Source organism: Nuphar pumila, chromosome 13 (genome assembly GCF_984573655.1).
Source record: "Nuphar pumila chromosome 13, dmNupPumi1.hap1.1, whole genome shotgun sequence".
Classification (NCBI taxonomy): Eukaryota; Viridiplantae; Streptophyta; class Magnoliopsida; order Nymphaeales; family Nymphaeaceae; genus Nuphar; species Nuphar pumila.
In genome coordinates this window covers 587,966-612,457 of record NC_143261.1, presented here as the reverse complement: position 1 = coordinate 612,457, position 24,492 = coordinate 587,966, and the positions used below count along the sequence as shown (strand labels likewise).

Sequence of the window (24,492 nt, the reverse complement as noted above, 5' to 3'; positions counted from 1 at the left end):
CTGCATAATAGAGTAGGCATATACACTGATTAAGATAAGTTTCTGTTATTAGTTGTGTAACGTCATAGCCGCTGGATTGCCAAGCGTTGAGCAAATCTCGTCAACATTCGACCAGATCTGAGCACTCTGATTCGACCGAACCTATATCAATAATAGATTGATCGTTCACCAAGTAGATCAGCCATATGGTCTGCAGTCATCAGTGTTGATTGGCTGGCTTGAGCGACAACGTATGTTTTTCTGTGTGTTTCCTTTATTTTTACTGCAATCATCATTAGCGTTCACATCTTAGTTGATCTACTGAAGGGCATAAAGTTTAATTCTGATTAATCTTGGATGATCCCGATCGGTAGATCATACAAACATGTAATTGAGCTGTAGCTTGGACGCGAGCAGTAGAAAGGCCGGATAGCTATGATTAGTGTGCTGTGTGTCTTGCTTTTAGTCTAGGTAATGATAAATTAGATTAGTTCAAAGCTTTATTCATGTTTTTTTTGGTAGAGGCATTAGATAGTTGACGTGTTTTAGGTAGGCTGATCTGAATTCCTATCATTAACTGTTTAAAACTCATATTTTTTTTCCTTAGTCATATATAATATACATTGCTACATTAGAGTAATCATGCTGCCTTATAGTTTACTTCATTAATTGATATCATCTTTAGTTAGATTGAGTAGTTCATGTTAGTAGATTGAGTTCTTTACATGTTTTAATGATCCAGATTTAAGTAGTTTCATAGTTCTAGTCAAATAACATAGTTAGTTGCTGGATTTGTTAGTTTGTTAGTAATTTGTTATGTTAATTCATCTTGTAGTTAGTTGATATTTAATTAACTTAGATTCACGATTTTCTGTATTGATTAGTTAGCTCTTCCTTCTTTGAATTTAGTTTACTATTCACAAGTTGTTACATTAGTTAGTTTCTTGTTTACATATAGTTTGTTAGAAGTTAGTTTTGCTATTTCGTCCTGTAGTGTTAGTCTATTACTTCTTATTTCAATCTTTGTTTTGTTGAATCTTGTTTAGTGCACTAACCTATAGTTTCTTTTTAGATTTGTTCGATTTTTTTTTTTTTGCATTTTTTTCTGCAGGAAAGCGTTGGAACGTACGGCGAGCCCCTTTCTGTGCCCCAAAAGTACCCTCTGAGGTCCTCTCAGGCTCTCAAAAGTGCCCTCAGAAAAGCAAAAGTTCAAAAAAATATACATTACTTTAAGAAGGGACAAGAAGACTCGAAGCACTGAAGCATTTTCTTTTCTTTTTAGATTAGGGTTTTATTTTATTTTATTAATGGGGTTGTAATAAAACCATTTATTTATTTTGGTTAAGCCCTCTGCGTAGGCCAGTACTTCCTTAGTTATTTAATTATTTAATTAAATCTTTTGTTTTTGGCAAAAAAAATAGTTTAGCTTGTGTGTTTGAATATGAGTATTTTCTGTTCCTTGAGATCGACCTGGACTCCACCACTCGTGCGAGCCGGTTTTTATATTTTTGGTGTTTGGCTTTCACATTGTTTTTATATAAAATATCATTTTTAAAACCGTTTTCCAAAACTCACACCAGTGTCAAACAAAGGTTTTTTAACAATAAAAAAACATTTGAAAAATGAAAGAACACAACTTCTGAAAGTTTCAAAAAATGACTATATTAGTCGACTGAAATAGTTATTAGTCGACTGAAATCAGATATTAGCATACTGACAGTTAAAGTTAGTCGACTACTGTGTCTAGCCAAACAAATTTAAATTCTGGCTTTTGAAACTTAATCGACTTAAGAAAAATGTTAGTCGACTGATGAAAATCATCAGTAGACTGAAAAAACTTTCAGTCGACTCCTGCCAAATTGTTAAGAAATTGAACATTCTGTCCGATCGACTAAGATTCGATTAGTCGACTAATCAAAAAGTTGACATTTTGCTTTAAAAAAAATAGCGCGAAAAAATTGATCGACTGATGAGTCTATTGGTTGACTGATAAACTTGAAAATGTGGGTAAAGAGCTTTCTAAAATGATTTTCGCCAAGGATTATTTTAGAAAAGTTTTTCTTAAGTATTTTTAGGTGAAATGCAAGTAAGATATGCAATCAAAATAAGGCTCTTACAATAATCTAAGACTTTTAAAGAGATTTACATTTGCACGCTTGTCTTCACAGATTCTTCAATGAATTCTTCAATTTTTTTCATCTTTCTTCATTGTCTTAGCTAAATTTCAGTTGTTCATCATCAAAATCGTGTACTTGAATTGTCGTGTACAACTTCTTTGTCTTAACAAAAATGAGCTTATTTTGCCTGAAATGAGCTTAATTAGCTAAAATGGCAAAAAATGATCAGGATTTGCTCATCGTATGCGCAGGGGAGCTAGAAATGATAGACATTCTAACTGTTTTGAACTTAAAATGAGTTTGGCTAGGTCTGACTGACAAAAGAGCTAAGTGTGTCTCAAGGATAAAATGGTAATTTTATTATCAAAATGGGGGTAAACTGACCTCTAGACTAGGATGAACCTAGGAGTGAGACTCGGTACTGCCCTGCAGGAGGTTTGGCATATGCGAAAGGAGATGTCCGGAATGGAGTTGAAAAATTTGGGGTGTTTACAGATTACTGCACAATTGTTTATGAAACATATTGTGAAGTACTAGGGATTGCCACTGAACATTGTGAGTGATCGTGATGCACGATTTACGGAGAAGTTTTGGATGACTTTGTTTGAGATGATGGGCTCTACACTCAACTTCTCGACAAGCAATCATCCATAAACAGATGGTCAGATGGAACACATTAATGTCTTGCTGGAGGAATATCTGAGGCATTATGTGTTGGCCAACCAACAAAATTGGGTGACTTTACTGGACATTGCTCAATTCTGCTACAATATGCAACAAACCTCAACGACTGGTCAGAGTCCATTCGAGTTGGCAAATGGACAAAAACCCTTCACTCCTCATGAGGTAGTGAAGCAGAAGGACCAGGGTCGTTGTCCTGCGGCATACCGATTCGCAAGAACGCGGCATGAGCGAATAGAGGAGGTGCAAGATTGCTTGGAAAGGGCCAAGAGGCAGATGAAAAAGTGGGTAGGCGAGAGGCGTCGACCACTTGAGTTCCAAATTGAGAAAAGAGTATTGTTGAAACTCACTCCCCAGATTTGAAAAAAGATCATAAGGAAGACAACACACAAAGGACTCATTCCTCGGTATGATGGGTCTTTCACGGTAACCAAGTGGATTGGTCGTTCGACTTACAGGCTAGAACTTCTAGAGAGGATCAAGGAACATTCAATGTTCAATGTTAGTTTTCTCATGGAGTACCATAAAGACTCAGAGGAACCCTCGTGGATGGTGTCACGACGTGCTCCACCAAACATACTGACAGTTTCAGAAGCAAGCTGAGTTCATCATGAACAAAACGGTGGAGGGCCAAAGCAAGAAGAACCAGAGGACCTACTTCCTAGTCAAATGGAAAGGACTCCAGATAGATGAAGCAACTTGGGAGAGAGACACTACTCTATGGCAGTTTGAGGATTTGATCCAGGCCTACCTAAAGAAGATCAACCCGACGAGGATGTCAGATTCATCTGGTAGTGAAGGTTTGACAGACCCTCAATAAAGTGATATAAGTGTTGAGGTACAACTGTAGTAGGTCATGCGCAAAACTTTCGGGCACCTGTGCAGGTGAGCTGGGAGGGCGTGACACGCAACATGCGGAATGCGGCATGCGGTGAGGAGGTGCCTGCGTTTGCAAAGGGGTGCGACCAAAAGCAACTAATGGCGTGCGGCGAGGAGGCACCCGCGTTTGCCAAGGGGTGCGACCAAAAGCGATTGATGGCGTGCGGTAAGGAGGCACCCACGTTTGCCAAAGGGTGCGACCAAAAGCGGTTGAAGGCTCTTGGCTTGCCATAGCTGCAAAGGAGTGCACTGAAAGGGTACCAACCCAAAAAGGTGCATGAATGGCGTCAGTTGGTGATTGGGGTCACGACCTTTGTTGCGAGAGTAATACAAGATTGGGTGTTGCCGGTTAGTCCTTGTTGTCTCTTACCTGCGGCTTGTTTCAAAGAAAGTACTTCGTGAGATAAAGGCTGAACAAAGTTGCGGCAATCTTGGTGCCAGAACAAGGCGAATCTCACTGGCAAAATTTGACCTTGTGACATGTTCATAGGCCAATCTGACCTCATCAGCACTCAGTTTTAATCTGAAGTGCTGGAAGAAGCCACGCAACGAGTTGAAGTCCGCACGTAAATTGTACCGTCAAGACCTTCCTGCTGTTAGCTACCATACACCTGTCCAAAACCTCCATGAATGTCAAGTCACTTTGGCGTTTTTCAAAGGAAAAGGTGCGAGCGAGGGCCTAATTAGACAGGTGGATGGAAGATCATTTACAAGATAAAAAAAAACAAAAAAAGGTTAAAAGGAAAGATCGCAGTATCATAACTCACGATTATCATGGGGCCTATCCACAGCAAAAAAGAAAAGGTACGAGACCTGAGACCCGAGAGATAGGCCACCGGCATTTCCAACAGAACGAAAAAGAGAGACGCGGCACAAGATGCGTAAACTAAAGCGTACAAGCGGAAGTGCCAGCCCCCCCCCCCCCCCCCCCCCCTTTGGATGTGATGCGCAGGGGCATATGATCAGATGGCTCAGCCCACTTGGACCATGTAAGGACCGTCTGTTCGTGGTCGATACACTAACAGCGAAATGCGGAGACAGTTCAACAAAATGGAAGCTACAGGGACCAACGGAGGCTCCGCGTAGTTGGTAGGAGCTGTCAGTGCATGTTCTTGTGGTGGGACATTGCATGGTACGTTGAATAATAACTGGTGAGGTCTGCCTAACCCCAGCTTGCCTTTAAAAAATAAAAGGCTAGCTACGGGGAAACTGGACCGTAAGCAGGTGACCTGTGGTCCTGTGGATCAGGTTAGAGATCAAACAGACCCACATAGGACGCCCTTCGCCAAAGAGGGGCCCCAGCCATTCGGACTTCTGATGCCACTCGTTTTGGATAGACTGGCATTGCAATCAGAAACACCCAAAACGAGTGATGTCCGTTCTGCCCCATGGACTTGACTCGGTGCCACTGGACCAAATCTCTCTCTCTCTCTCTCTCTCTCTCTCTCTCTCTCTCTCTCTGCTTACGACAAGGATGACAACCAACAAATGACTTAAGAGTGAAGAAAACTCTTATCTTAGTTTGTGGGCTATTAACCCGTCTAGTCATCTACCCTAGCCAGCTCGTGGCCAAACCAATCAAAAGAGATCTGGAGTTCAGACCGATGGTAGCTCACGCTTTCTCAGAAACCCCAAAAGGGGATTCTTTTCTCTCTACTGAATCTAAAAAACCCAGAAACAATTCATCAACCGAACGAACAGAGAAAAAGTGCAGGCGACGACGAGTAACTGCAGCACGTGAGGGAGGACCCACTTCACATCTCCGATGATACCGAGGCAAGCCCATCCTCGTTCTTCGCCCAACGCTGGCCTTTCCCCTCCCAAACCATGTGGCTTGGGTGAAACTTCTGTGACGAAGCCACAAGCCCTTAGGCCTTAGCCAGGGAGTTTGTCCAAGCAATATTGTATATGCTAAATATCTCCAAATATGGGGGCCAGTTAGTTAGGAGGCTTATCTTTTCTCATCCAGGGAGGCCATGTGATTCCTACGCTTTGGCGACCAAACCAAGCTGGCATCGGGAATCACAGACAATTTCGCATAAAAATTGAAAGGAAAGTTAACTACGCGGTAAAAGGAAAGCGAGCTCACCAACTTTATCATTCTTATAATCACTCGATTCATTGAAAAAGCAAAAACAAGTTACACCCTTCTGTCCTCTTGGGGAAAGCACACTTACAGTTACATTACACCCCTCCTCAGTCTTCAGACACAGGGGAATCCTCACATTTGTTCACCACAAGAGTCAACAGGCCGATGACAAAAAACAGAAAGCCTGCAACTCCAACGATATCTGTGTACAGATACGTTGCTCTTGTGGGCATAGGCATATATACATACACCTATAGACATCGTCCATTATCCAACCCCACAGGACTGTACAAAAGACAAAGAGGGAGGAATATGGAAGAGAATCAAAGGAGAAAAAAAAAAAACATATAGCATATAAAAGATCAATAGATCATCTCGCAACGGAGATGAGTTCCCTGTCTCCTGCCTCTTTGGAGGTCTTAGGGATGGAAGGATGGAACAAAGCCTTGTCTAGAGCAGGAGCCGCGTTTGGCCTTGTTGGCAAACTGAAGCCCAGCTCCTTGTTCGCAGCCAAAGCCAAGAGTTCAGACTCTTCAACGCCTCTAGCAGGCCCAAGGCTGCACCTTTCTGTACTATGCTTTGCCAGTGCGTCCTTGAATTTCTTGATCTGCAGCACAAGTTAACGCCCGTTAGAAATAAAAGAAAAGACATACGGATGCAAAGGGAGAGCAACCAGAGAGAGAGAGGGCATACCGTAGCATTGGTGCAACTAAAGCTACAGAGACGACCCTGAGCTCCTCTGTAGAATCGGAAAAACGGCAGCACGTGAACGTTTAGGCTATAACACATGGACTTATGCTTCTCATAATTGATCTGAAGGAATTGAACATCTGGGTTCATCTCTGATATTTGACACAGCTGTAACGCGCACAGAAAGGAAAAAGGGAAAAGATATAATGAGAGAGAGAGAATTAAATGCTTATAGAAAGATGAAGAAACGTGTTTGGGAACAAAAAAGTACCTTGGGATGAAGGGCCTTACATCCACCACAGCCAGGAGAGAAAAAATCTAGAATCACAAGTTTATTTCCAGCGTTGAGCAAAGAATTAACGAGATCATCAGCAGAATCAATCTTCTTCATGTTGGATTGAAGCCCTTTCTCCCACCACCTGAAGGCCTTCCCAATAAGTAAGTCACTCTGGGCCTAAAATTTCAGAGCAGAGCAGAGTTGAAGAGAATCACAAAGGCCCTCATCGGAAATCTGTCAAAATTTGAAAGGGATAACACGAGGGGATGAGGTTTACATAATTACCTGTATAGAGGAGAGGCCCGGAGGGCTACCGTAAGATTTGGGTATGGCTTGGCTTTCTGAGATGACGACAGGTCTGCCCTGAAACCCGCTCCTGCCGGAAGACTTGGGGTATTGGAACCGGATCGAAGATGGGGCAGACGAGAAGCCAAACGCAGAAGATTGTTTAGAAGAGCCCGAAACAGACAAGCTCGCGCACCCTACACAGAAATTGCTCCTCAATAAGACATCACCCATGGCTGGCTCGTCTGCGTCTCCCTCTCTCTCTCTCTCTCTGATTCAGAGAACACAACACAATGAATAGATAGTATGATCTATGAAAGAGGAGGAGAAATTAGGAGCTCAAACCGCCAAGGGATTTTGGGATTTTATGCTTTATCGGCTTTGACTGCTAAAATGGGGAATGGTGCATGGAAGGTGCGCCTTTTTCTGCCTTATCCTTTAAGGCCACGCCAGACGCACCTGACATAATGTCCAATTACCCCTTTGCGTTTGAAAGCGTTTTAATGTTTGCTATAATCCAGTGCAACTATATTCGACATAACAAAACCCAGAATTAAATACTAAAGTAATTCCTAGTTAGTAGAGTAATTTATGGTTATGCAACCGTGCTAATTTCGCATAATATTCTGAACAGTGGGTAGCAATGTAATTTTCGTACAGGGCCAAATAAGCCAATTGCAACGTGGCTTGGCAGTTAAAAGCCTTTTTTGGACGACGGATACGCATTAAACGTGGTCTACTCGAGGCTTTGCAACGTGGGTGGTGGATCAACAGCCCAGATTGGATAATTATATAACTTTTTTCTTTTTTTTTTCGGATAGAAATGGATGACGTATGACACGTCACTATGGATGGGGTCCACCGCTTTTTATCCATTTGATTTTCCATGGTGTGAATTGAGTCCGGATCGGGTGCACAAAAATTTGTGCATTAAGCACCCAATCACCCTCCAATGGGTCTTGAGTCCCGATAAGCTCATAAATTCCGAACCAAGTGAAATTTGGCCTTGACTTACTTCTACGTTCCCTAAACCTCTCTTTATGGCCTCTCCCCAAGATGGAGAGTGATAAGGTGCTTAATGCACTAATATTTGTGCAATCATATTGCACCTGATATTTTCTCGGTGTGAATGGTGTTTAACTTTGTGGCAGCAAAATAAGACCAGCATCCCATTAAAAAACAAAAAAAAGGAGTGTGTCGACGTTTAGGAACTTTCCAAAGTCTAGGTTGAGTGAGATATCTATATTTTGCTCTCGGTAACCCAAATCCGAAATTTGATACACCCAACAAATAACACTTCAATAGTTCAGTTAGCAGAGAAGAACGCCATAGTTCCATCCTTACCGGTTACTACACAAAGTTGAGTATTTGAAGGTACCCACATTGAATTACTTACCACCGTGGTGGTATCCCATGTGGTAAGTGGGGTCCTGTGCCCAGCTGAAGGCCTAGGTTTGAATCCCTCTACAACGTGGGGAGATATCGGGTAGGGGTCTGCCTAACCACAGATTGCCTTTCAAAAAAAAAACATGGAAGTACTTAAACCCATTCTGTTGTTTCGGACCACCAAACTTGTTGCTTTTGTTGCTTGATGTAGTTTCCTTTTTGCTTTTTTGGAGTGCATGTAATGGCTTTTGGCCTAAGAACTCCATAATACAAGGTGATTTTGGGGTTACTCTGTACTCTGTACTCGTTAACTTGCTAATAAAAGTCTTTGTTTTTTTGCTTTCTTCTATGCTCTCTTGCCTCTCCGCTCTTTTTATGTGATTGTGTGAGTGTGTGTTTTTGCTATTGCACTTGTGCACTCAATGAGCTACGTTTAGCTTGTTTTTTGATGTGCACTTGAAAGTTTGTTCCGATGTTGGGGTACACCGAGGCACGTCACAGGGGCCTTCGCTTTTAGCCCTTGAAAGTTGGTACCAAAGCCTTGTTGAAGTTTGGGACAAGGATTTAATATTTTTCATTGAAAATTCCTCCAAAGAAGCATAAGGATATTCCTTCGGGTAGTCAGGTTCCTTCCAAAGATGAGTTCATGGTTGATAGTAGTGTGATAGCACTTGTGTGTTATGTTACCGAGTTGACAGAGACTGTGACCAATGTGAAAAGATTGGTTAATGACACTAATACTACTTTTGGGGTGCTTGATTAAGAGAGCAATATTGCAGTAGAGGGATTGAAATTTTTTGTGAAAGATCTTGCCACTAGATATGAACTCCACTGAAAGTCTTAACACCAAGTTTGATCATCTGTTGAAAATGTTTAACATCTTGACTACTGAATTAGATATTATTCGATGAAAGAATGATCAGTTAGAGTGGCAGTGAAGAAATGCTTCAGCTGATAGAGCAACAACACATTTGGGGTGGCGTATTAAGTTGCCCGAGCCTGCAAAATATAAAGGTACTTGAAACTCGAGAGATCTTGAGAACTTTATTTACTTGATGGAACAGTACTTCGAGGCAGAGGGTATGCTTGATAATATTCGTTATGCACTGCAATGATGTACCTTACGGATGATGCTATGTTTTGGTGGAGATGCCACAAAGGTGATATTGAGCATGGGCGTCCTATTATAAATTTGTGGGTGGATCTCAAAAAGAGACTGCATGACTTCTTTTTACCCAAGAATGAGAGTAGAATTGCCCACAATATGATATTGGTCCTGAAGCAGACTAGGTAAATTCATGAGTATGTCAAAACATTCACCTCATTGATGCTAGATATTGAAAACATGGGTGATGCAGACCAGTTGTTCCACTTCATACATGTACTGTAGCGGTGGGCAGCTACGAAGCTCAATCGACAAGACCCTCAAACTCTTGCTACGACACTTGTTGTTCTTGAGAAGCACGCTGAGATTGATAGGCGTAATACAATATCCTATGGAAGACAATTCGGGAATGATCATAACAATAATAAAAAGGACAATCAAAAGAATGATAAAGAGAATAATGCTGGTAATGGAAACCAATAGAGTGATAACCAGCAGAATCGTGGCCAACAAGAGGGACAACACCATAACCAATAGAGAAATAATAACTACTGAGGGCAAAATTATCATTGTCGAGATTGTTACATTTTCCACAGTGATCATTGGGGAAATCATTGTCTGAACAGGAATCGTGGTCCAAGGAACGAAGATAACTGCAAGCCTAGAGCCATGAACGTCGTCCAAGTTGAAGTCAAGAGTGTCACCGCAGAGTAGCCGACTGTTGGACCAATGCAAATGAACACAGTGAAGGTAACACCGGTTGTCGAACTACCCATGAGAAAAGAGTTCATATACTTGAAAGTCCTTCTAAATGAGTGATTCATCAAGGCATTGGTTGACACGGGCGCCATGCACAACTTTGATTCTCTTGAAGACGCATAGCGATTGGGGCAACAATTAGAAAAAAAAGAGTCGGATGAAGGTGGTCAACTCTGAAGCCAAGTATATTTATGGAGTTGTTTGCGATGCACCGATGAGAATCTTGAGCTGGTCAATGGATGATTTCAGAGCCATCCTAGGTATAGAGTTCCTTCAAAACAACAAGGTCGTGTCGATGCCTCATCTGAATGTTGACAATTTTGAGGATGACAAGTAGCCTTGCATGATTGCCATACTGCCTGTGGTAAAGCCTTGTTAGTGCTTGGTGTTCACACTCCAGTTGAAGAAAGGTCTCAAGAAAGAGGATGAGACATTTCTCTTGATTATCTGCGAGATTGATGAAGAGGGAAGCGTTGCTAACGTCTCAATGGTCGTAGCAACCGTACTGAAGGAGTTCAGTGATGTTATATCTAAAAATAATCAAGTTATTAATGATTGAAAGAAACAAAGAAATAACCCATCATGTGCAAAATTATAGAAGATCTTCTTTAAGATCAAACAATTCCATCGAATTGAGTAAGATTGTATGTGTAATAGCATCTATTATACCAGGAATATCAACGAACCCAATTATTGTAATTGCTCAGGATACCCTCTTTTAGCTTCTAGGGTCTATTTCTTAGTTCAAGATCCCTCTTACTAACTTAATTGGAATAAAAGAATTGGTAGATCTGTTCCACTAAAAATGGGAATGGTTTAGGGTTATGAACTTATAATCATGGGATCAACTCCATCATCAGATTATAAGTTCATTTCATACTGGACGAGAATGGAATAGGGTTATGTACATTCTCATTATGTTATGAGAAGGGGTCATTCGAACATATGTAAATAGATATAGATATGAATCCCTGCGTCGTTACATTCCATTTATGCCCACCAAGCTGCCAAGAAAACTACCTCTGCGAAGAGAGGTAAATCATGAGATTGAGCTGGTACTGGGTGCGCAACCACCTACTGACACCATACTGCATAATGACTATTAACCTAGCGGAGTTGCAAATATAGTTAGATGGCATGTTGGAAGTTGGGATTATTCGAGCATCTACAGCACCCTTTGGAGTGCTTGTCTTATTCCAAGCGAAGCATGACGATTCAAAGCACTTGTGTGTGGATTATCAAGCATTGAACAATTTTACTGTGAATAACAAGTATCTGATTCCTTTGATCACATACTTGTTTGATCAATTGGATAATGCTCATGTTTTCTCAAAGTTGGATCTACGATCAGGCTATTGGAAAGTTATAATTATCGAAGGGGATGAAACCAAGACCACCTACGTGACACACTATGGGGCATTCAAGCTTCTTATTATGACATTCAACTTGAGGAACACACCCACAACCTTCACTACACTGATAAATAAAACATTGTAACGCACCTTGACAAGTTTGTCGTGGTTTACTTAGATGACATAGTGATATACAATAATTCTATGGAAGAGTATGTTCAACATTTTTAGATTATATTTCAAACTCTAAAGGATAATGAGTTATACGTTAAGAGAGAGAAGTGCCTATTTGGCCAGAAGAAAGTGCATTTTCTTGGCCACATTGTAGGAGGAGGCATGTTGAGGATGGATCATCAGAAGATCAGGGCAATTCAAGAATGAAAGCCACCTGTCAAGATCTTAGAGTTGCATTCTTTCTTAGGACTTGTCAATTGTTATCTGTTGTAAGTATGGAGAGATGCACAGCAACACAGGTGGAGAGAGAAAGTGAGAGAGAGAGAGAGAGGAGAGAAAGGTAGAGAGAGAGAGAGAGGGACGGCTGCAGAGAAAGAACTTGTTTCTACATAATTAGGGCTGATCTCTATATTAAATAGAGATAGTCCAAGGAACAAAATTACACCCATGTCCCTCATTAAAGAATAAGATTCTAATAACCTCTAGTTTAGAAAAAACTTATTTACTAAAAAAACTCTTAGTCTCAACACTCCCCCTCAAGCTGGAGCATAGATATCAATCATGCTCAGCTTGTCACAACACTTTGAGAAATTTGGTCTCGCCAGGGCTTTGGTAAAAACATCAGCTACTTGATCTTCGAAAGATACATGATCGGTGCAGATATACCCAGCCTGAACCAAGTCGCGAACATAGTGACAGTCAACTTCAATATGCTTAGTCCTTTCATGAAACACTGGATTGTTGGCAATATATGTAGCAGCTCTATTGTCACACATCATCAACATAGGTAGGGATACTTTCTCCTGAAGCTCGGTCAAGACTGATTTTACCCACATAATTTCAGCTGCAGTCTGGGCCATTGCTCGGTATTCAGATTCAGCACTCGACCTGGCTACAACGGTTTGTTTCTTACTCCTCCAGGTAACAAGATTTCCTCCCACAAACACACAAAATCCAGATGTTGACTTCCTATCTTCAACAGATCCTGCATAATCTGCGTCAGTGTAAGCAACAACGTCCAAAGATGGATTTCGTTTAAATAACAGTCATTTACCAGGAGATGCCTTTAAGTACCGAATAACCATCATAGCTGCATCCCAGTGAACTTTTGTAGGTTTGTCCATGAACTGACTGATTTTACTCACAGCTAATGAAATGTCGGGTCTAGTAACAGTCACATATAGCAACTTACCCACCAAGGATCTAAAGCTGGCACTGTCCACATACTCAGACTTCTCATCGAACATGTGAGTTTTGGGATCCATTGGAATATTAGCTGGCTTGGCTCCTAGCATTCCAGTCTCTTTTAATAAGTCCAACACATACTTTCTTTGAGACAACACTAGGCCCTCTTTGTTTCTTGCAACTTCGATCCCCAGAAAATATCGAAGGTGACCAAGATCTTTAGTAACAAAGTGTTTCTGAAGATGATCTTTTGTGGCAGATATATCTTGGGCACTGCTCCCTGTTAATATGATGTCATCGACATATACCACCATGACAACAATTCCTGCACTGGTTTTCTTGATGAACAAGGAGTGATCTGAAGCTGACCTGACAAAGCCAAAACTCGACATTACCTCAAACAATTTGTGAAACCATGCCCTTGGACTCTGCTTCAGGCCATAAATCGCCTTTTTCAACTTGCACACCTTCTTACACTCCCCCTGAACCTCGAAGCCTGGGGGTTGTTGCATGTAGACAGTTTCATGCAAATCCCCATACAAAAAGGCATTCTTGACATCCAACTGAAACAAGGGCCATCCATGGTGCACAGCAACAGAAAGAACAAGACGAATAGTGCCAAGACGAGCAACTGGAGAGAAAGTTTCAAAAAAGTCAACACCATAAGTCTGAGTATACCCTTTTGCAACCAACCGGGCTTTGTACCGTTCAATTGAGCCATCCGAGTTATATTTAATGGTATATACCCATTTGCAACCAACAATATCTGCATCAGTTGGAGGATCAACCAAATTCCAAGTGCCCCTAGACCTTAGGGCATCCATCTCATCCTGCATAGCCTGCATCCATTTGGGGTCGAATAGAATCTGACTGTGGTGAAGCGGAACCGAGGAGGCAGACAAAGCCGAGATAAAATTCTTCATTGAAGCCCCAAGATTAACTTCAGAAACAAACTGAGAAATGGGATGAAGGGTGCACTGTCTTTTCCCTTTCCGCAGAGCAATAGGAAGATCCTCATCAATAGCAGAAACTTCAGTATGCTCAGAGATACTTGCCTCAGGAGAAGGAGATAATGGGGGCATGGAGGTAGGTGGTAACCTGTGAGTATACACTATAGGAGAGTTTCTATATCGAGACTCCCCAGAGGATGGAGCCACAGGCTTTGGAGCGAACGACTCTAAAGGAAAAGGGGGAATTGGCAGAGGAAAAACATCACCCTGACTCTCTTGTAACCTTGGAGTAGTACTCGAAAAATAAGGAATAGACTCAAAGAAGGTAACGTCCGCATTGACATACTCTTTATGAGATATAGGGTCATAGCAACGATATCCTTTTTGGTTCTTAGGATACCCAAGGAAAACACATTTAATAGACTGCGCAACAAGTTTATCTCGATCAGGACCCAGCTTATGCACAAAACACACACATCCAAAAACTTTAGGGGGGATAGGAAAGAGAGGAGCCTCTGGATGGAGAATTTGAATTGGGATTTGGTCTTCTACAGAACTTGACGGCATGCGATTTATAAGAAACCCGGCTGTCAAAACCGCATAGCCCCAGTATGTAGCAGGCATATTGGATTGAATCATAAGGCACCGAGCAACATTAAGGATTTGTCTATGTTTCCTCTCAGCCACCCCATTTTGCTGGGAGGTATGTGGACATGTAAATTGAGGTTGAATCCCATTAACAGAGTAGAATTGAAGTAAGTTTTTGGATTTGAACTCAAGAGCATTATCAGTGCGAACAATTTTAACACAAATGTCAAATTGAGTTTTTATCTCTGCAATTAAAGATTTAAGGATGACAGGACCTTGAGACCGATCTTTTAACAGGAACACCCACGATAGTCTCGAGAAGTCATCAACAATAACTAGATAATAACGACACTGAGACCTATTCGGAATCCTACTCGGACCCCACACATCTACATGAAGAAGATCAAACAATCCTTGACTTGATGGACTCTGACTGGAGGGAAAAGAGCTTCGACAATGTTTTTCCAATTGACATGTTTCACACTGAAAAGAAACTGAGGGAGGTATATGAGGAATGACACGACGAAGTTTTGTCACTGAAAGGTGACCCAAACGATTATGCCACAATAGAGGACTTGAGGATGATGTAACAACAGAATAGGCCGAAACCTCTGGTTGGTGTAGGTAATACAGACCACCTTCCTCATAGCCACCACCAATCCTTCTCCCCGTCAGCAAATCCTGAAAGGTGCATCCCATAGGATAAAAAATCACTCTACAATTCAACTCTTTTGTCATTCGACTGACGGATAATAAATTCTGTGGAAACGAAGGAGCATGAAGAACATGCGACAATTGAAGAGTAGGGGTAATAGACATGTTTCCCTGCCCTACAATTGGGGAAGAGCTACCATCAGCAAGACGTACCCCTTTTTGACCTGTCACAGGTTTTAAACTCAAAAAGTTGCTCGAGTTTCCGCATAAGTGACCAGAGGCTCCAGAATCAATGACCCACCTACCACCTTGAGCCGATTGGCCATTACCTGCCGAGCACACAACTTCTGCAACAGAAGACTTCGAATTGGATGATCGTAAAGCAAGGAGCTCGTCATATTCAGCCCTGCTAAGAGTTACACAATCATTGGAGGAATCTGCATCTGATTTAACCACTTGAGCCATAATATAAACTAATGGGCTTGATTCACAAAATGCAGGAGCAACCACACGCGCATACCCACAATCAACTACAAGCCCGACTATATCAAGGCTTGACTTCACCAATGAAATCTGAGATACACAACCTTCGATTGTTCAGATCCAAACTTCAAATATAATTTTAAAGAAACTTGACCAAAACCTTCCACCTCAACCACAGATGGCCATAGGTTGTAAATCAAGATCACACATCCAACATGACTTAGAGTGTGTTACCATCACACATCCGCCACTACGACAACAAGTAGCAGTAGTACTCGATGCCCTTTTTGGTACCACAGTGCCCAAGATAGAATCCCACTTCAAAAGACAAGGTTCCCACAATACAACACATACAATAGCGTATGTGACGATCACTCATCAGCCCGAACCGACGACCATCATCTATACTTCAACACAGAATCCCTCGACAATCATAAAAAAATTTCACATAAGCATGATATTTTCCAACACAGCAGATATTTTCCAACACAGCAAAGAAACAATCTTGCTGTTTCCACGACAGAATTTCTGGAAAAATAAATTTCAAGACAGCATATCGGATACCAAAACTAATATGCGCCTTTCACATAAAAAATCACGACAGCAGAAAATATACCCAGCAGGAATCAAGGTATCACGAGATGCTGAAATCACGACAGCTAAAAACAGGATGCAAAAACAAATCACGACAAGGACACGATAAACAGATCATAGCAGCAGCAGTTCTCTATCCCAAATGGCGTAAACAAATCCCAGTCGCAACACATCTCGATCACACAACCACACAGAAAGACATCCGTTATCAGCTGCCACACCCATTACGACAGCAGAAAACACTCTCACGATGCTCCTCAAATCTGATAACAGATCTGGACCAGATCTGCCATCAGATCTCACAAAAAAAAATTAATACACACCTGGTACCAATATAGGTTTTTTTTTATGTAAAAATTTGTGTCGACAACACAGAGAATCAAATCAGACCAGCGGCATCACACAACCCACGCATAGGTGATGGCATCACACGACCCACGATCTGAGTGCTTCCACGATCAGCCACTTTCCACGTTTCACGATACATGATGCAGCTTGCTGCAGTTTTCCACGATCAGCCACAGCAACATTACACGACCCACGATCAGCAACTGTATCCCAGGAGGGGACACGACTCTAATACCATGTTGTAAGTATGGAGAGATGCACAGCAACACAGGTGGAGAGAGAAAGTGAGAGAGAGAGAGAGGGGAGAAAGGTAGAGAGAGAGAGAGAGGGACGGCTGCAGAGAAAGAACTTGTTTCTACATAATTAGGGCTGATCTCTATATTAAATAGAGATAGTCCAAGGAACAAAATTACACCCATGTCCCTCATTAAAGAATAAGATTCTAATAACCTCTAGTTTAGAAAAAACTTATTTACTAAAAAACCTCTTAGTCTCAACATTATCAACGATTCATTTAGGGATATTCTTTTATCGCCACCACTCACTAATCTGTTGAAGAAGGATAGGTTATGGTTATGGTCTAATTTTTGTCAAGAAGCTAAAGCACGTGTTGACTGAGGAGCATGTGATGAAGTTTCCTAATTTCCATAAGTCGTTCGAGGTGCAAACCGATGCGTTTGAATTCACAATTGAATGGGTGTTATTGTAAGAAGGACACCTATTGCCATTGAGAGCCACAAGCTGAAGGTTGCCAAGCGACGCTACACTCTGCACGAGTGGGAAATATTGGCTATTGTGCATTGCCTCCACATGTGGAGACACTATCTTCTAGGGTTGTGGTTCATTGTGTTAACTGACAATGTGGCGATGAGTTATTTTCAGATTCAGAAGAAGCTGAGTCTAAAGCAAGCTCGTTGGTAGAAATTTCTTGCAAAATTTGACATGGTCCTTGAGTATAAGCCTGACAGGATCAATGTTGTTGTAGATGCCTTAAGTCGAAAGGCACAACTCGCAACATTACACGAAGAGGAAGGTAACACTAGCCAACTGACAAGTGATCTTCTTAAGCAGGTTTGAGAAGGATTGAAAAATGATCTGATGACCCAACAAATTATCATGTTGGTAAAGGAAGGAAAGACCTAGAGATTCTGGTTTAAGGATGATTTGTTGTGCACCACTAGGGATCATCTGTATATCACGTTGTAGAGAACTCTATGAAGGCACTTGATGCAGGAGTGCCATGACACACGTTGGGCTGATCACCCAAGGTAGCAGAGGATGTTAGCATTGTTAGAATATGCGTATTATTGACCGCAGATATGGGACGACGTATATGCCTATATGCGAACCTGCTTGATTTGCCAATAGGACAAAGCAGTGAACTAGAGATCAGGAGGATTGTTGGAGTCATTGTCTGTGTCGAGCCATTTGTGGGAGTGCATCACCATGGATTTCATTGTTAGTCTATCAAAGGCATAGGGTTGTAGTTCAATTCTTATTATTGTGGATAGGTTCTCGAAGTATGTTATCTTCGTGCCTGCCCCTGCCACCTGCTTAACTGTTGATACTGCAAAGTTGATCGTGCAGAATATGGTAAAATATTGAGAAATCACATAGTGCATTGTCAGTGATCGAGATGCTCGCTTCACTTGGAAGTTCTGGCATGAGGTATTCCAATTGTTGATGACAGATTTTTATCTAAGTGCCAGCTTTCATCCCCAGACTAAAGGGTTAACAGAGTGAATCAATGGCATCTTGGAGGAGTATCTTTTGGCACTTTATGAGTGCTAACAAGAGAAATTGAGTGGACTTGCTCAATGTCACCCAAGTTTGCTATAATCTCTAGAAGAGTGAGTCATCCAGACATAATCTAGTAAAGTTGCAATGAGACAACATTGTAGGGTTCAATGTTGGAGATAATGTATTAGTGAAACTTTATTTTGAGTTCACTGCTATCTTTCAGGGTCACTGCCAAGGCCTTATTCACAAATATGATGGCTCCTTTACCATCACAAGATGCATTGGGAACTTGGCTTACAAGTTGGATTTGTCAGTAGACTTTCAGGTGCATGCAGTCTTTCATGTGTTCAACCTGAAGTCGTTCCATGAAAATAAAGATTCACTTCGGAGCACATCTTAGTATACATTGATCCTATAACGTATATCTTTAACAACCAACATCTCAGATAAAGAACCAAAAGTCATCCTCAACTACTCCAACAATTATCTTGGCGAGGTGAAGAAGTACCTGGTGCAGTGGAAAGGTCTACTAGAGAGTGAAACTACTTCAGAGAAAGTTGTCAACATGTGAAAACACCATCAATTTGTAGAGGAGTACCACTTACGATTATCGTCGAGGACGACACCAACTTAGGCGAAGGAGAGTGTTTCAGACCACCAAGCTTTTTGCTTTTGTTGTTTAATGTAGTTCATCTTTTGCTTTCTTGGAGTGCATGTAATGACCTTTGGCCTAAGAACCCCCAAGTACAAGGTGATTTTAGGGTCCCTCTGAACTGGTTAACTTGCTAATAGAAGTTTATGCTTTCTTGCATTCTTTTATGCTCTCTTGCCTCTCTACTCTCTTTATGTGATTATGTGTGTGTGCTGGTGCTATTGTGCAAGCACACTCGATGAACGATGTTTAGCTCAATTTTTGCTATGTGCTTGAAAGGCCATTTTGATTGGGGGTACACAGGGGCACGTCAAGGGGGCGTTCCTTTTTAGCCTGTGACACCTGTCAACCTTAATAGGGTGAACCAAAACAAGCTGTACTGAGAAACCACTGATTTATGCAAATGAAAATATGTGGAACCGAGTAGCCTGCTGACCATAATATGGTATTACGATAACAAGACCTTTAGATGAATGTCGTTAAAAAGTACATATCAAATAAATAAAAGCTGGTGTGCAAAATTTCACTTCCCAAGTTTTAACGAGAAGGCGCAGGCAATATTTTTTAAAGGGCCTAATCCAATTAGCCTTTGGCATCTCAAACACGGAGCAGATCCAGTGATTGAGAACTGAATACTTTACAAAGTACTAGTGCCACTTCTACATATAAAATCACTGCATGCATAGCGATTTTTTGTGTTTTATGTTTTGTAAAGTACTTGGACCACAAAAAACACAGAAAAAACATTGCACGCACAGTGATATTTTTGTCTTTGTCTTACACAAAAAATCGCCACATAGAGATTTTCTGTTTTGTGTGGCTCGTACTTCGGCCCAATCACCTAACCACGCCTCTCCCAAACACCACCACCCAATGACTACCTAAATTGTAACCAAACATTGTAATTTCGAGTTGTTATAAATAGGCTTGTGCAATTTACCACTTACAGTTGCCAATGTCAAAGCCACCTAAATAACTTCGCCCATTGTAAAAAAAAAAATAACCAAAACAGTGATAAACTTTTGGTCGAAGGTGACATTCAAAATTAATACGTTGAGCTTGTCATGTAACGTACTGTTGAGAAAACTTGGACCCCAAATTGTCTACCCATAGTTACTATTGAAGAACAAAATGCCTAGGCAGTTAGGGATGCAAATGGAGGTTTTCTGGATCCGACGTCCTATGTATTCAGGTTCGGGATCCGATTGGTTTGCATCCATACAAGGCATTTGCTCACATTATATAGTGTGCTTGGTGAAACTGAGACTCGGAGCGCCCATTCCATGAAGAATCGTTCTGCAAACTGCAACAATTTCACAATGCACCACCATGTTTTATCGCAAACGGGACAAACAATGCTTGCTAACTCATTGAGGTAAAAAAGAATAGGAACTATTTCCCCTGCCCTGCAAATCAAATTCAAAATATCCCAAAACGAGATGAGAACATGACCTAGATCCAACAAATCAGCCATCACAAGAAAAAAAACACATTTCTTAAATCTTAATCCCCTAACGAACCCAAGCGCATCACTGCTACAATATAACAATCAAAACCCCAAATCGTTGCCAATGAAGAATCCACCACAAAAAAAAAAAAAAAAACTAAAACCACGATGCAGCTCGGTTTCCGTAGATCCTGATAAGATGACAGAAAAGGAAAATGCACCAAAAACTTTGACATAAAAAAAGAGAACACATAACTATTTTTTCAGAAGAAACCGTAGCTCAAAGCCTCAAACCCACCCTGACTAGCTCGAAAGCTAAGGTTCTGAGTCTATAGAGATTTGAAGGAACAAAAGCACACCCTGGCTGTTGCTTTAGCTCATTGGAGTTCATGACTATGATCTCATATTACATAATAAAATAAGGGGGAGAATCAATTAAAAATATAAATTATTGAAGACAAAAAACGTGAGAAGCAATTATTATCAGCTTATATAACTATAGGTTGTTGCTGATTGTATATTTAGTTATTTTCAAATTTGCTTTGGATGTCCTACTTGCGCCATGCAAATATGGGAAGGAAAATTACTGTCATGGGCATATTTTCTTCAATGAGCCAGTGCGGTGCAACGGTCCTTCCTCACCGCCGCAAGCCTACTTGTCAGCTCGCTTGCCAATCACAGAAACTTGTAATCAGAGTGCAAGAGAGCAAGAGAAAATAGAGGGAGAGAAATTGCAATCACAAGAAGCAATCACAATGAGGATGAACAAAAGAAAACTCAACACATTTACTTCATTCACAATTTTGCCCGCATACTATTACAGTTCAAGTATACGAGCTGCCCCTTCGGGGTATTGATTCACCTGAACCGGCCAGCTTACATCAGACTCAACAAAAGCAAAACAGACTCTAGGCGCAACTGTACAATGTAAGTCACAAGGGAACATGCTCCCCCCTTCAAATCACGCATCGTCCTCGACGCCATTTGTTTCGTGGTAAGCTTTGACTTCAATCGGATAACGGTTGTTCATTCGGAACGCAGGCTTCCACGTTGGTTCCGTTTTTTCCTCCCACTATACCAAGTATTTCTTCATCTTCCCCAAGTAGTTGACCTTGTGACGAAGGATCTGACTGAGGTGTTTTTTGACCCGTTGTGCTGTCGAGGCCCTCTGCATGATGAGAGCACACTGTGGTACACTGTGTTTCGGGTCTCCATCATCGAGATGGAACTGCTTGAGGTTGCACACGTGAAACACCAGGTGCACCTTGAAGTCTGGGGGCTACTCCAGCTTGTATGCCAACTTGCCCACCTTCTTTGTGATGGTGAAGGGTCCTTCATATTTTCTGAGCAGTCCGCGGTGTCGCCCGTGGAAGATGCATGTACGACCAGGATATAGCTTCACCAACACTTGGTCACCAACTTGGAACCCCGCGGACCGATGATGTTTGTCCGCCCACTTCTTCATTCTCTTTGCCGCCTTGTGTAAGAATGCCTTCGACAACTCATTCTGCTCGTGCCAGTTGTGAACAAACTGATAGGTGAAGGATGACCTTCCCTTTTCTTGTGCAGCAAGAGTGTGTAGGGTCAGTGGTTGTTGCCCCGTGGCTATCTCAAACAGGTTGTGGCCTGAAGACTCGCTCTTCTGCAGATTGTAACAAAACTGTGTCATATCAAGGAGCTTCACATAATTTTTCTGATTATCACTAACAAAGTGCCTAAGGTACTGCTCAAGTATCCCGTTGATACACTCTGTTTGTCCATCTATCTGCGGATGAAATCTTGTTGAAAACAGCAAATCAGAGTCAAGTAACCAAAATACTTCACGCTAGAACTTGCCCGTGAAGCGAGTATCGCGATCACTCATAATACTCTTTGATATGGCCCAGTGATTCACCATATGCTTTACGAACAACTCTGCAGTCTTCTCTGCAGGGCACTCCTTAGAAGCTGAGATGAAGGTGACATACTTTGAGAAACGATCCATCATAACCAAAATATAACTGAGGCCCTCTACTTTTGGCAGACTAACAATAAAGTCTATGGAGATGATATCCTAAGGACGTTCTGGAATTGGTAGAAGATCAAGGAGACTGACAACCTTCTGATTTATCCCCTTATCTTGCTAGCAGATGAAGCATGTCCGCACATACCCCTCAACATCGTCTCTCATCTGCGGCCAATAGTAACAACACTGAAGAAGTGCTAAGGTCCGCTCCTGACCAGGATGGTCGGCCCATAGTGTATCATGGCACTATTTAAGTAGTTCTTGGTGAAGGCTTCCCCACCGCGACACAAAGATGTGTCCCCCTTTTGTTATGAGGAGGCCATCCTGGAGCCAAAATCGTCGAGTCTTCCCTATCTGCGCCAGAGAAATAAGGTATTGTGCGGTCGGATCCGACTGCGTACCTTCACGGATGCGACTCAGCAATGCGCCCTCCAAATGCACTTCAGAAGGCTCCATGCACATAGCTACCAGTTCAGCCCTACGGCTTAGGGCATCCGCCACAACATTGGTCTTTCCAACCTTGTACTGCAAGGCAAAGTCGAACTCAGCAAAAAAACATCTGTCATCGAGCTTGTTTAGGCGTTAACTTCTTCTGCGTCTAAAAATAGCTCGTGGCCACATTGTCCGTCTTGACGACGAACTCAGCACCCAAAAGGTAGTGTCGCCAGGTCCTGAGGCAATACACAATAGCGGTCATCTCACATTCATGTATTTTGTAACGCCTCTCTATATCTTTCAACTTGCGATTCTCATATACGATCGGATGATCATCTTGTATAATAACTCCGCCAATGACAAAGTCTGAGGCATCCATGTGCACTTCAAAGGGTCTTAAATGATCAGGCAGTCGCAGCACTGGCTCCCTCACAAAGGCTTTCTTCAAGCCATCGAAGGCATCTTGGCGCGCTCTTGTCCAGAGCCATACCTGATTCTTCTTTAACAAATCTGTGAGGGGCGTAGTAATGAAAGAATAGCCTTCAATGAAACGCCGATAATAGTTTGTCAAACCGAGGAATGACCGCAATTCTAACACTTTGCTTGACGAAACTCATTTTTGGATGACCCTTATCTTCTGTCTATCCATACGCAGCACACCACGCCCCATAACGTGGCCAAGGAAGCTAATTTTCTCCTGCCCGAAGAGACACTTCTCGCATTTGACACAGAGGTCATTCTCCTTCAGCACCTGAAACACTGTTCGCAAGTGCCCGACATGTTCCTCCATGTTGCTATTGTAAACCACGATATCATCCAAGTACATTACCACAAATTTGTCCAAGTAAGGGTAGAAGATCTGGTTCATTGAGGTCACGAACGTGGCTGAAGAATTTGTCAGCCCGAATGGCATTACTAAGAATTTGTAAGCACCATAACGGGTGACGCAAGTTGTCTTCGACTCATCACCTTCAACAATCCTCACATGCCAGTAACCCGATCACAGATCTAGCTTGGAAAAGATACGGGCACTGCTTAGCTGATCGAACAAGTCTGCTATCAATGACAATGGGTACTTGTTCTTCACTGTGACCTTGTTCAAAGCACGGTAATCCACACAACTGTTTGGAGTCATCATGTTTGATCTGAAAAAGGGCTGGGGCACTAAATGGGGCTTTTGATGGATGAACAATGCATGCGTCCAACATCTCGTCTAGCTGCCTGCGCAGCTCCATCAGTTTAGTTGGCCCCATACGGTGTGGAACTATTGCGGGAGGCTTCACTCCCGGGGTCAACTCAATCTTGTGGTCGACCTCACGTCTTGGCGGAAGACGCTTTGGCAATTCCAGAGGCATCCCCCCTCGAAACTCCTTCAATAGTGGGGCTAGGGTCGGCGGCACTATTGTTTCTACCTTCCCTTCTTCTGTGCGCACTGCCACTAAGAATGTCTGCTCCATATACTTGACACCCTTCTTCAGCTGCATTGCCGATAACACCAAACACTTGCCTTTCTGCGTAAGGCACTGCAATGTGTGGGACAAGTCTGACCCCATGATTATCAACGTGTTAAATTTTGGCAGCATCATAACATTCTGTCTTCGCAGAAACTCCATACCGAAAATTATCTTGAAATCGTTC

General features: G+C 42.0%; 1 protein-coding gene across 1 annotated transcript; it reads right to left on the bottom strand.

Annotated features, from left to right (window-relative positions):
• Positions 1-5,749: 5,749 nt before the first annotated feature.
• On the bottom strand, positions 5,750-7,361 carry LOC149817432 (thioredoxin-like 1-2, chloroplastic). The gene is made up of 4 exons (XM_089985158.1): positions 6,998-7,361; positions 6,707-6,889; positions 6,439-6,603; positions 5,750-6,352 (listed from the first exon to the last, which is right to left on the bottom strand). Exons 1-4 carry the CDS (start codon positions 7,229-7,231, stop codon positions 6,116-6,118), a joined length of 819 nt encoding a protein of 272 aa, XP_089841284.1. The 5' UTR covers positions 7,232-7,361; the 3' UTR covers positions 5,750-6,115.
• Positions 7,362-24,492: the final 17,131 nt, after the last annotated feature.